The 13,737-nt window shown below is 44.0% G+C and overlaps 1 protein-coding gene across 2 annotated transcripts in view; it reads right to left on the reverse strand.

The window, feature by feature from the left end:
• RNF34 (ring finger protein 34) overlaps positions 1 to 13,515 on the reverse strand; it is a 53,804-nt gene extending 40,289 nt beyond the window's left edge. The window contains exon 1 of one of the 2 annotated variants that reach the window (XM_073676287.1): positions 13,362 to 13,515. In XM_073676287.1, the coding sequence (XP_073532388.1) occupies positions 13,362 to 13,367 (6 nt within the window). In that variant the 5' untranslated portion in view covers positions 13,368 to 13,515. The remainder of the gene's footprint in view (positions 1 to 13,361) is intronic. The other variant, XM_073676288.1, reaches the window with a different exon arrangement.
• Positions 13,516 to 13,737: the final 222 nt, after the last annotated feature.

Here is a 13,737-nt window from a genome sequence, read left to right on the forward strand (position 1 = left end):
TGCCTCCTACCTTCCTGGCGTCATTGTCTGTCTTGTCTTAAGTTTTGAAAAATATTCTTCCCTCTTCCACCTTTGGGGTAAGACCAGCGACCGTATTTTCCTTTGCCTCTATAGTGAAACGATTGCTGTTGCTGAGATGGAAGAAATGGCCTCTTTCTAAAGTTTTTTGGAACTTTTGGCTCTGGTAAAGATTTTTTCTTTTCTGAAGCTTTTTCTAATAGCTCATCGAAGGCCGAACCAAACATATATTCTCCTTTAAACGGGATGGAACAAAGCTTTGATTTTGACACATTATCTCCGCTCCACATCTTCAGCCACAAAGGCCTTCTCGTGGAATTAGAATTGCAGCAAGATCGACAGTACTATCCAACAGACTCTGCAGAGGTATCTGCTAAGAATCTTGTGGCTTTCTGCAGTAGGGGGAAGAGATGCAAGAAGGTCCTCCCTGGGAGTACCTTTCCAGAGATGATCCTCTAATTGCTGTAACCAGAGGAACATGGATCATGCTACACAAGTCGAGGCGATTTGTCCTCAGGGAAGCCGCAGATGTTTCCCATGTCTTCCTCAACAGGCTGTCCATCTTCCTCTCCATTCGATCCTTTAGTTGGGAGGAATCTTCAAATGGAAGGGTCGTCTTTTTCGCCACCCTCGCAGCTTGAACATCTACTTTTGGAATCTCTGACCATGCTTTAGTCATACTCTCATCTAGCGGGAATCTCTCTTTCATTTCTCCAGCAATATTTAACCTTTGTTCCGGAAACTCCCATTCATCCATGATGAGACTACGGATATTGTCGTGCACCGGGAACACTAGCTTTTTCTTCGACTTCAAGCCCCCAAACATCTCATCCTGGATTGTACAGGTTTTCTGCTCTTCCTCCACCTGCATAGTGTCCCTCACTTGCAACAACAACTCTTCCATATTTTCTGATGAAAAATAGTACTTTTTGTCCTCACTTCGCTGATCTGCACTCAGGTCACCTTCTCAAGCTCTTCCATAGAAATATTTTCCTCTGAGTCTGAAGTATCCCTGACTGGATACTTCCTCTTTTTAGCCGGGGAGGACCCTCAGCCCTCGCTTGCTGGAAGGACTGTGAGAAGGAAGCTAGTGAGGACTGTATTTCCTGCCGGACCATTCCCCTAACTTCTTCCATAAGGGACGGCTATTCCTCTTTCACAATAGTCTCCGTACATCTCTGGCACAGGGGTTTCTTATGGCCTGAGGTAAGATTTTTTTCTACAAATGGCACATCTGCATATTGTAGTACTTTCACCCACTTTCGGTGCAGGATCCTTGTCTCCCTAAAATTAGAAGGGAAGATTTATTTAAACTTTTTGGATCCTGCTCAAGAGTGGGGAATAACCTATCCCAGGAGTACTTACTGGGGCTGGGTTCACGCCGGGCTCTGCAGATGCAGGCTTTGAGACAACACCTTCCATAGATACAGACATTTTCTGTCCTACCTTATCGGTGTCTTCTTATCTGGGCCTCTTATAGAAGGAACCGAGATCCACCGCCGACTCCCACCAATCAGGTGGAAGTTTTCCTCCATTTTAGGGAAAAACCAAGGTTTCAAATTTCCCGCCGCGGCCCCATGTGGTCCACTGTGGAACGCAAACCGGAAGTGACGTCGCCGATCGAACACTGCATACTTCCGGTGCGTCCTGCATGTGCGCCGGACGCTGCCATGGAGGACGGAGGACAATCCACAGGCTGAGGAGCTACAGGAGGCCCCCAGCCCACCACCCACTCAGCCTTACCTGAAGGCGCAGGAGAGTGGGGAGGTCCCGCTCCGGAGGGAAAGGGAGCTAACAGGGGAGGAAGGCTAGAGGCGCTCAATCCCTGCAGCCCGGCTCAGGTTTATGTTATTAGGGAACTGCTCGCCGGCCACAGCTACCCTAGGAACCTCTTCATCCCATAGGGACAGGAAAACACTGGGGATAGTATAGGGGAGGAGCTATTTAACCTCTTGTGTTTCCTGTCCCTAATTAGGATGGGGAGGCAACCTCCAGGTGGTGCTGTCGTGGAGGGAATTGGAGAAACATGGATTTCTCTGGAATAAGACACTGGATCACAGATATCAAGGTATCCTTGTACTCAGCTTCCTATGACCTACATGCCCATATGGACGGCTTAGGAGGGTTGATCCTACTGATACTACAGATTCCCTTAAAGTGGATTTCTCCTCTAAATAGCATTGATAATCTTTTATCATGACAGAGAAAGCTACAAGGTGATGAAGCAAACTGCCCATCAAACATCATTTAAAATCGGTTCTCCCAGCAGTTTCCACATTAAAGGGAATCTGTCACCACTTTGGAGTTATCAGACCTCTACTATGGCCATACAGTTTATAGAAAAGTAAATATATACATACCTGTATGGCCCATAGTAGAGGTTTGATTGCAGAGAAAAGCGCTTTAATCAATTCTATTTTGTACAGGCTTGGCGTCTGGGGGACGCCAAGCAATCCCCGCCTATGTGCTTATTATTCCCCCAAATCCCCAGCTATATGTTTAATTATCATATTCCCCCCTCCCCTGCATGTCACAGAGCCCTGTGACGTGCACTGTGCTCCCTGACTTCCCGGGCACGAGCAAAGCGCCGCTCACATAGAGCGCACTTTGCTTCATCCAGGCCCCGTCTGCCTGTGCACTGCGCCGCAAGTTTCTATTGCGCAGGCGCCGGGGAGTCACTGTCACTCCCCAGCGCCTGCGCAACAGAACCCTGCAGCGCAGAGCATGGAGAGACGGGCCGGGATGAAGCAAAGCGCGCTGTATGTGAGCGGCGCTTTGCCCATGCCCAGGAAGTCAGGGAGCACAGTGTACGTCAGAGGGCCCTGTGACGTGCAGGGGAGGGGGGAATATGATAATTAATCATATAGCCAGGGATTTGGGGGAATAATAAGCACATAGCCGGGGACTGCTTGGCGTCCGGGGGACGCCAAGCCTGTACAGAATAAAGTTGATTAAATCGCTTTTCTCTGCAATCAAACCTCTACCATGGGCCATACAGGTATGTATAGATTTTCTTTTCTATACCCTGTATGGCCATAGTAGAGGTCTGATAACTCCAAAGTGGTGACAGATTCCCTTTAAGTAGTTTGGATGGGTCTGTTGCTGAACAGCTTCCATGGCCAAGGCACGATCAGGCAAGGCTGATTTTGCTGCAGGACTTTTCCCTCAACAGATTCAAACTAAATCATCTAGAATTAGCTAATGGTTTTAAAGGGAACTTGTCATTACATTGCCGTGGTTCAAGCAGCAAGAACCAGAGCAGAACTTATGTTAAATACACTGGTGATGCCCAGTGCGCTGTGAGGATTCTCCGGCACCAGCGGTCATGTGACAGCAAGTATGCGATAGGTATGCTCCTGGTCACATTCCGACCTCGCCCAATGCAAGTGTATTGAATGAAGCTGGAAACATCTACTCAGAATGTAGCCAGGATCATAAAACAGAGGAGACGCCTGATCAAGACAAATGACGCCCATCGGACCGAACCACACTGTAGCGGAGTATAATAAAAGCTATTTTTTGTGTTATGCAGAGTGCACTGGGGACATATATTCAGCATTCTAGAATGCTGTATATGAGGGCGTACAGGAGCTCACAGTACTTTATATGGGAAAAACCTGGTGAAAGGTTCCCTTTAAGACTGGACAACCCCTTTTAGGACAAATATTTCCTACAGACCAGAGCAGTGACTATGGGCGCCACCTGTAAAACTGCATATGCCAATTTATTCTTGGAACTGTAAGACAAAAATTGTGTTCAAACATACAGCATGCAAGAAAAGGGTTGAGTTATTCTTTAGCTACGATTCATTGATGATATCCTCTTCATCTGGCAGCGTACACATGAACCGCTGAATCAATGTCTTTCCCTCAATATCAATTATCTGAATTGATTTCCTTGACATCAGCATTCAGAAGGAGACCTCTGGCATGTTCCATACCACACTCTTTCGGAAATCTACCAATGTGAATGCTATTCTACATGCCCGGTTGTCACATCCCAAACACGTCATTAGTGCTATCCCAAAAGGACAATCTATCAGAGCTGGGAGGATCTGAGACCAACCAATAGAATGGTCAATGCGTTGAAGAGGCGATTCTTACCAAGAGGCTACTGGTAACGAAATATTGACTAGCTAACCATGCTGCAAAGCAATGTCGGCGTGATGATCTCTATTCTAAGGTGAGCAAAAAACAGCAATCTAAAGAAGAACATGTCCCTGTAATTGCTGGTTTTCTTAGTCATTGGGACGAGGCGCTGGAAATATTTAAAAAATATTGGCCAATTTTATTGCCAGACTAGGATCTTAAACAATTTACCTCTCCGACACCATAACTGGTGGTTAGACATGTACAGACGCTGCGTGACATTCTTGTCCATAGCCACTATACTTCATCTTCTAGGTATTTATTTGACTCTCGTGGTCTCAAATGATGAACTGCTCCGCATGCAGATTTATGACTACAACTGACAGATTTTTAGACTCCTCTGGACAGAAGGAATATAGAATTGTACATTATTAACATACTAAAAAGGCCAATGAAATAGGTATATGTGGTTCATTACCCTAACAGACCAAACAGATACAGCATATACTGCACAGTATGTCACACCCAATATGTAATATACACAGGGTACTGATATAGTGTGATTACCATGTGGGGCCAAGGTGATATCTCCACTAGGCAAAGGTTACACCAGTAGCAATAAGACGAAGAACTTGGCACTCAAAATGACTCAATAAATTTTGAAAATTTAATTGAGGAAAAAAATAGTACAATACACAAACGTTTCAGTCATGTATGACCTTCCTCAGTGTACAGAAATTTTCGGTGCTGGACAGGAATTAGAGGTACTGTGTCCAGCTTCTATCCAAACCACTGGGTGGTATCATAACTTGGGTAATGGCGGTGGGAACACAGCGGCGGACACCATGTTCCCACCGCCATTACCCAAGTTATAAGATACCACGCAGTGCTTTGTATAGATGCTGGACACAGTACCTCTAATTTCTGTCCAGCACCGAAGATTTCTGTACACTGAGGAAGGTCATACATGACTGAAACGTTTGTGTATTGTACTATTTTTTCCACAATTAAATTCTCAAAATTTATTGAGTCATTTTGAGTGCCAAGTTCTTTGTATTATTGCTCTGTGGTTGGACCCTACTTGTGCACCGATCTGCCACAGGAACGCGGTAGCCTACCATATTTACACCAGTAGTAATAGGCATAAGGTGGACGGAGTGCATAAAACATAGGTCATACGTCCACATTAGTCCAGTGTTGGCGGTAAAGTACTTGATTATAGACCACTTAATCCATGGGGTAAATGTCTCCTATCACTTTGGCCCCACATGGTAATCACACTATCAATACCCTGTGTATATTACATATTGGCTGTGACACATACTATGCAGTATATGCTGTATCTGTTCGGTATACAACCCCTGGCAAAAATTATGGAATCACCGGCCTTGGAGGATGTTCATTCAGTTGTTTAATGTTGTTGAAAAAAAAGCAGATCACAGACATGGCACAAAACTAAAGTCATTTCAAATGGCAAATTCAGGGCTTTAAGAAACACTAAAAGAAATCAAGATAAAAAATGTGGTACTCAGTAAGGGTAATTTTTTTCTGACCAAGAAGAGGGAAAAAAATTATGGAATCACTCAATTCTGAGGAAAAAAATTATGGAATCATGAAAAATAAACACACAAAAGAACACTCCAATACATCACTAGTATTTTGTTGCACCACCTCTGGCTTTAATAACAGCTTGCAGTCTCTGCGGCATGGACTTAATGAGTGACAAACAGTACTCTTCATCAATCTGGCTCCAACTTTCTCTGATTGCTGTTGCCAGATCAGCTTTGCAGGTTGGAGCCTTGTCATGGACCATTTTCTTCAACTCCCACCAAAGATTTTCAATTGGATTGAGATCCGGACTATTTGCAGGCCATGACATTGACCTTAGGTGTCTTCTTTCAAGGAATGTTTTCACAGTTTTTTCTCTATGCATTATCATCTTGAAAAATGATGTCATCATCCCCAAACATCCTTTCAATTGATGGGATAAGAAAACTGTCCAAAATATCAATGTAAACTTGGGCATTTATTAAAGATGTAATGACAGCCATCTCCCCAGTGCCTTTACCTCACATGCAGCCCCATATCATCAATGACTGTGGAAATTTGCATGTTCTCTTCATGCAGTCATCTTTATAAATCTCATTGGAACGACACCAAACAAGTTCCAGCATCATCACCTTGCCCAATGCAGATTCGCGATTCATCACTGAATAGGACTTTCATCCAGTCATCCACAGTCCACGATTGCTTTTCCTTAGCCCATTGTAACCTTGTTTTTTTCTGTTTAGGTGTTAATGATGGCTTTTGTTTAGCTTTTCTGTATGTAAATCCCATTTCCTTTAGGCGGTTTCTTACAGTTCGGTCACAGACATTGACTCCAGTTTCCCCCCCATTCGTTCCTCATTTGTTTTGTTGTGCATTTCCTGTTTTGGAGACATATTGCTTTAAGTTTCCAGTCTTGACGCGTTGAGGTCTTCCTTGGTCTACCAGTATGTTTGCCTTTAACAACCTTCCCATGTTGTTTGTATGTGGTCCAGATTTTAGACACAGCTGACTGAACAACCAACAACTTTTGCAACACTGCGTGATGATTTACCTTCTTTTAAGAGTTTGATAATCCTCTCCTCTGTTTCAGTTGATATCTCTCGTGTTGGAGCCATGATTCATGTCAGTCCACTTGGTGCAACAGCTCTCCAAGGTGTGATCACTCCTTTTTAGATGCAGACTAACGAGCAGATGTAATTTTATGCAGGTGTTCGTTTTGGAAATGAAAATTTACAGGGTGATTCCATAATTTTTTCCTCAGAATTGAGTGATTCCATAATTTTTTCCTCTGCTTGGTCTGAAAAAAAATTACCCTGAGTACCACATTTTTTAATCTTGATTTCTTTTCGTGTTTCTTAAAGCCCTAAAGTTGCCATTTGAAATGACTTTAGTTTTGGGCCATGTCTGTCATCTGCTTTTTTTAACAACATTAAACAACTGAATGAACATCCTCCGAGCCCGGTGATTCCATAATTTTTGCCAGGGGTTGTATGTGGTTCATTACCCTAATTCATTGAGCACATATTCCCTTTTTAATATTTTACTGTTTTGCAATTAGTGGGTTTATACAATCAACTTGCAGCGTGTGAGATAGTCAGTAGCGCCATTGTGGATTTTGTATGCTTTCAGAATTGTACGTTATATCAACTGTCAATCTACAGTGGTTATCTTTTTGGCGTCCTATCCATGTGTCCAACTACTATAATTAGGCCTCACCTCCAGAGAGCTTCATGCATGTGTATTGGAGCATATCAAGGATATTAAAGGGGTTGTCCACTACTCTTACAACCCCTTTCTCAATCACTATGGTCCCCCTTATAAAATAATAACATCTATACTCACCTCCAGTGGAGGCGTTGTTCCAATGGTGTCAGCCCTGGCTCTCCAATAACAAAGTCATGCGACCTTCTTCTAACAAATTAGACATCTGAAGGAAGTCAGAGCTGCGGCTGTTCTCTCACTTCTTCCAGTTGTCCGAAGGAGGGGAGAGGGAAGCGTCCGCTGATTAGGAGCGGGGATCAAGTGACATAACATCTCACAAGCCTTAGAAGATCCAGTGCCAACAACGCTGGCATGGTGCCCACACCGGAGGGGAGTATCGTTATTATTTTAGAAGGAAAGAACATGGTGATTGAGTAGTGGACAACCCCTTTAAAAATGCAATGGCAAAAAGTCTGAGAGAGTAAGATACAATCTCCCAACTGAAACCAATTACACGCCATTTCAGACTACCATCCTCATCGGTGGCAGGAACTTCGAGTCAGAGGGATTGACCTGATAAATTTGGGGTCATGTGGGGGCAATATTAAGAAGAGATTGGTCCAAATCGAGCACAAGTGGATTACCGTGTTACAAACATTATCACCACTTAGTTTGAATGACCAGTTGTGTTTTGCTTGTTTTCTTTAGAGCTCTTTTAGGCTGTGTGCCCACGATGCGTTTAAGCGTTTCCGCAGCGGCAAAAACGCTGCAGAAGGCCTGCCATGGTAGAAGGCCTGCCATGTTCCCCAATGATAGTCCGCATGTGCTGTGCACATGCTGCGGATTATCATTGCGGAAAAAAATGCAGCACTACCAATTATTTTGCGGAAGGGCTGCCTTTTCGCCACCATTTACTTGCATTAGACGCATGTATTCCGCTTCACTAGATAAGCACATGCGGAATAGATGCGTTCAATGTGCGGATGGTACCCGGGTCTAGAGGACAGGAGACTCTCCTTCGGACCCGGGTACCATAGAAACTGTAAAAAATAAAAATTAAAAAAAAGAAGAATAAAATAAAAAATAAATATTATATTTACCTTCTGATGGCCCCCGGTGCGCTCGTCCTCCCATGCCGGCAGATCGCGATGGACTGGAGGAACTGCGCTGACGTCATAATCATGTGACGGGTCACGCGCCGCTGACGTCGCCAGGTCCTTCAGTGTAGTGTACCGCGATCTGCCGGCAGCCAGGATGGAGCGAAGCAAGACTCCAGGGAACATCAGAAGGTAAGTATAGATTTTTTTTTTTTTTTTTTTTTTTTTTTAACCATTCTTTGGGGTCAGACTATATAAATCCATGCCGTTTGCATGGATTTATATAGTGTGACCAAGTTGACAAGCACTTTCCAAGTGATGCTAAAATCGCTTGGAAAGCGCTTGTCAACCCGCATGAGGAAATGCATGTGAAGAACGCTTCACATCCGCATGCCCCTGGCAGGAAAAACGCATGTACAATCCGCATGTGTTTTTTCTGCCAGGGAGATGCAGAAACGCTCAGGAAAAATCCGGAGCATTTCTGCATCGTAGGCACATAGCCTTAGATGTTCTTTTAGATTGCCATTTCATTCTTTCATCTGTCTCATGGATATGAGTGGGCATATTATAGATGTTTTTTTTAAAGACGGTTCCTTTAGTTATACCATTTTTTATTAGGCTCTTTTTTTGTTTTCTAGTGTACTTTTTATTAATTGAGATATATAGATATATTCAGCATAAGCGGTGTTTTAATTTTTGTCCTTTATTTATTATCTTTTTCACATACATCTCCCTCGCTTTTCCTACCACGTAGACAAACTCCGTTTGGTCCCCAGCTGGCTCTTTAAAGGTTTTCTCTGAAACACTGCAGCATTTCAGAGTAAAACACGGCTGGATACAATCGAGCAGATAGGCTCTGAGTCACATTGAACACGGTTTGGGCAGTATGAATCTAATGACAAAATACCCTTTAACAAAAAATAAAAAATCCCCTGAAAAAAAAACATGAATTATTATACACACGGCAGTGCATAAAAAGAGCTAAAGTGAATAGAGTGCAACTTCTGTCTTTTATTTTAAGAGCATTATCAACAGTGGAAGAAGAAACTAGGAACTCGGTAATCGGACGTAAAATCTGTACCACTAGAATTTGATTGCAGATTTCTTCCCTACTGAATTTCCATGCAGGAAATTTGTACTTGGTTAAAATCTCATTGACTTGCATGTAAATGATTCTGCTGCAGATTTTCCATACAGAGATAACCAATTGGATAATGAGGATAACAACTGAAATGTCCCCCCATCATCACCTGATTGATATGGATGACAAGAACAACATGCTGTCCATGGTGCTGAGGTAGGACAGGACATTTCCATTCATTGGGATGTTCACGTCTGCCTCTCCGGCCTCACAAATAAACCATTGGGTAGCCACAGAATACAATTTGGCCACTTTCTAAGTTATTGTGGGACCAGATCAGCCTAGGAATACATTAGTTCTTACACAGCCATTAGCATTTGTCTCTAAATCATTTATCACTGTGGGATCTGATTGTATGTATGATTTTTAAAGAGGTTTTCTCATAATCTTAGATGGGTAAAAGAGCAAAGTGCTTGTAAAATGGGAAACTTTGCAATTCACTTACTATTAAAGATTCTCTCGATTCTCAAGAAAATAAGGATTTGTAATGCGATTGTTTTCTGCTTGTTGCCACCATTGCAGTCTATCTACAGTGGCCGGTCTCTAAGGCAAAAAGCACAGCGCTCACAAGCTCGTGTAAGCACTAATGTCACACTGCTCCTCCGCTGCCACAGATAACAGCATCGGACAGCGGTGCATCGATGGATCAGGAGGCTATGGGGCTGGTGGGCAGTGTACTCATGTTCACCCAGATGAGAAAACCCATATAATATCCCCTTCCCCGAGGAATAGAATGGAAAACCCAAGCAATTAGTTCCATAGGCGTTTGATGGAGTGGTGATCACACATACAGTTAGGTCCATATATATTTGGACAGAGACAACATTTTTCTAATTTTGGTTCTAGACATTACCACAATGAATTATAAACAAAACAATTCAGATGCAGTTGAAGGTCAGACTTTCAGCTTTCATTTGAGGGTATCCACATTAAAATTGGATGAAGGGTTTAGGAGTTTCAGCTCCTTAACATGTGCCACCCTGTTTTTAAAGGGACCAAAAGTAATTGGACAGATTAAATAATTGTAAATAAAATGTTCATTTCTAGTACTTGGTTGAAAACCCTTTGTTGGCAATGAATGCCGGAAGTGTTGAACTCATGGACATCACCAGATGCTGTGTTTCCTCCTTTTTGATGCTCTGCCAGGCCTTCACTGCGGTGGTTTTCAGTTGCTGTTTGTTTGTGGGCCTGTCTGAAGTTTAGTCTTTAACAAGTGAAATGCATGCTCAATTGGGTTGAGATCAGGTGAATAACTTGGCTATTCAAGAATATTCCACTTCTTTGCTTTAATAAACTCCTGGGTTGCTTTGGCTTTATGTTTTGGGTCATTGTCCATCTGTAGTATGAAACGACAACCAATCAGTTTGGCTGCATTTGGCTGGATCTGAGCACACAGTATGGCTCTGAATACATCAGAATTCATTCGGCTGCTTCTGTCCTGTGTCACATCATCAATAAACACTAGTGACCCAGTGCCACTGGCAGCCATGCATGCCCAAGCCATCACACTGCCTCCGCCGTGTTTTACAGATGATGTGGTATGCTTTGGATCATGAGCTGTACCACGCCTTCGCCATACTTTTCTCTTTCCATCATTCTGGTAGAGGTTGATCTTGGTTTCATCTGTCCAAAAAATGTTCTTCCAGAACTGTGCTGGCTTTTTAAGATGTTTTTTAGCAAAGTCCAGTCTAGCCTTTTTATTCTTGATGCTTATGAGTGGCTTGCACCGTGCAGTGAACCCTCTGTATTTACTTTCATGCAGTTTTCTCTTTATGGTAGATTTGGATATTGATACGCCTACCTCCTGGAGAGTGTTGTTCACTTGGTTGGCTGTTGTGAAGGGGTTTCTCTTCACCATGGAGATTATTCTGCGATCATCCACCACTGTTGTCTTCAGTGGGCACCCAGGTCTTTTTGCATTGATGAGTTCACCAGTGCTTTCTTTCTTTCTCAGGATGTACCAAACTGTAGATTTTGCCACTCCTAATATTGTAGCAATTGCTCAGATGGTTTTTTTTCTGTTTATGCAGTTTAAGGATGGCTTGTTTCACCTGCAGGGAGAGCTCCTTTGACCGCATGTTTACTTCACAGCAAAACCTTCCAAATGCAAGCACCACACCTCAAATCAACTCCAGGCCTTTTATCTGATTAATTGAGAATGACATAACGAAGGGATTGCCCACACCTGTCCATGAAATAGCCTTGGAGTCAGTTGTCCAATTACTTCTGGTCCCTTTAAAAACAGGGTGGCACATGTTAAGGAGCTGAAACTCCTAAACCCTTCATCTAATTTTAATGTGGATACCCTCAAATGAAAGCTGAAAGTCTGAACTTCAACTGCATCTGAATTGTTTTGTTTATAATTCATTGTGGTAATGCCTAGAACCAAAATTAGAAAAATGTGGTCTCTGTCCAAATATATATGGACCTAACTGTATGCAGCGTCTATGACGAAGATGGCAGAGTACTGCACTCAATTATTATTCATTGCTTATATAGCGCCATTATATTCCACAGCGCTTTACAGACATTATCACTGTCCCCATTGGGGCTCACAATCTATATTGCCTATCAGTATGTCTTTGGAATGTGGGAGGAAACTGGAGAACCCGGAAGAAACCCACACAAACATGGGGAGAACATACAAACTCCTTGCAGATGTTGTCCTTGGTGGGATTTGAACCTAGGACCCCAGCGATGCATTGTAGCAGTGCCAACCACTGAGCCACGGTGCTGCCCACCTCCATCACCCTCCAGACATTGTACGGGGGCCCTGTAAATGCTTGATCACGGCTTGGAACCATATTCTAGTAATTGGTGGGGCTTTTAAGGTGTTGTCTGAGACTTTATCATTGAAGACCTCTCTAGGTCATCAATGTCTGATCGGTGGGGATATGACACCTGGCACCTCCGCCCATCAGCTGTTCTTGGTGTCGGCTCAGTTGCAGAGCTGGGTAACAGAAGAGAGGCCGCGGTCCGGTACTGTATAGCTGCCCATTTATTAGACTATGCGGCAGATATACAGTAATTGGCAGTAAACAGAGCTGCAATGTGTAACTCCACAAGTGAGCAGTTCCAGCCGCCGGCACGGATAACAGCTGATGGGCGGGTGACTGGGGTGCTGGGTGCCGGACCTCTACCAATCAGGCATTGATGACCTGTACTAAACATAGACATCAATGTTAAAGTCCCAGACAGCCCCTTTAAAAGGGATTTCCAGGCTAAAATTACACTTCTACCATCTATTACTATGCCATATGCACAAATGGCAACATAAATGGTTATTTTTTCAGTGCTGCTTATCTAAAATTCTTCAGAAGGCCAAACAAATTTTTTTTTTTTTTTTACAGACACAATGGAAAACCATACTAAATGATGGAGATTTTCAGCGTGTAATGTCTACAGCCTGTAATGCAGACATGGAGAGGTTAGCAGCAGGCACACTAAGTTATGGATACTGCGCCAGCTCTGGGGCGCCGGTGCGATCCGCGATCCGTGCTCCGTGCTCCGGGATCCCGGGGACGTGCGAAGCTTTCAGCTGTTTTCCTGATTGTCAGAAGTGACGTCACACCGAGCGCCCTAATATCAGGGCTGACACCTGCGGGCACCAGCGCTGGGCACCTCCGGTCATGGCAGGGACACGTGACCTCCCTGACACTCAGCGCGAGGCAGTCAATCATCTGGGACGCGCACTGATCTGCGGCCGCAGCCAAACATCACATACATGATCCCTGCCTGACAGCCGGCACCACAACACCAGGACGTTACCTTCATGACACCGTCCGCTTTGCGCTCCCCACCGACCCGGTCTCTGACACAGAACCATCAGTCGCCACCGTTACATGTAAATTCCACCGTTAGATGACATCATCGTCACGTGTCCGGGGAAGGGTGTGACGTCATTGGATCACGTGACCACGCTCTGCGCGGCGAGAGAGGCATGAATGGACGTGCTGTAGCACAGGGCGCACCAGTGCGCATGTGCGAGGGCTGAGCTGGGTCCCTAGTATCTGCAGAAAGGCCATGATTTCAGGCACAGAAATCTCTGAGCAGTACTAAAGGGATGTGACTGTGTGGGGCCGGATGTGGGCAGAAATCAGTGGTGATGCAACACTTCAGGATTCTACTTGTGATGTGTCAGAAG

Source organism: Phyllobates terribilis, unplaced genomic scaffold, assembly GCF_046119375.1.
Source record: "Phyllobates terribilis strain yellow unplaced genomic scaffold, ASM4611937v1 Scaffold_1__5_contigs__length_1240528914, whole genome shotgun sequence".
NCBI lineage: Eukaryota > Metazoa > Chordata > Amphibia > Anura > Dendrobatidae > Phyllobates > Phyllobates terribilis.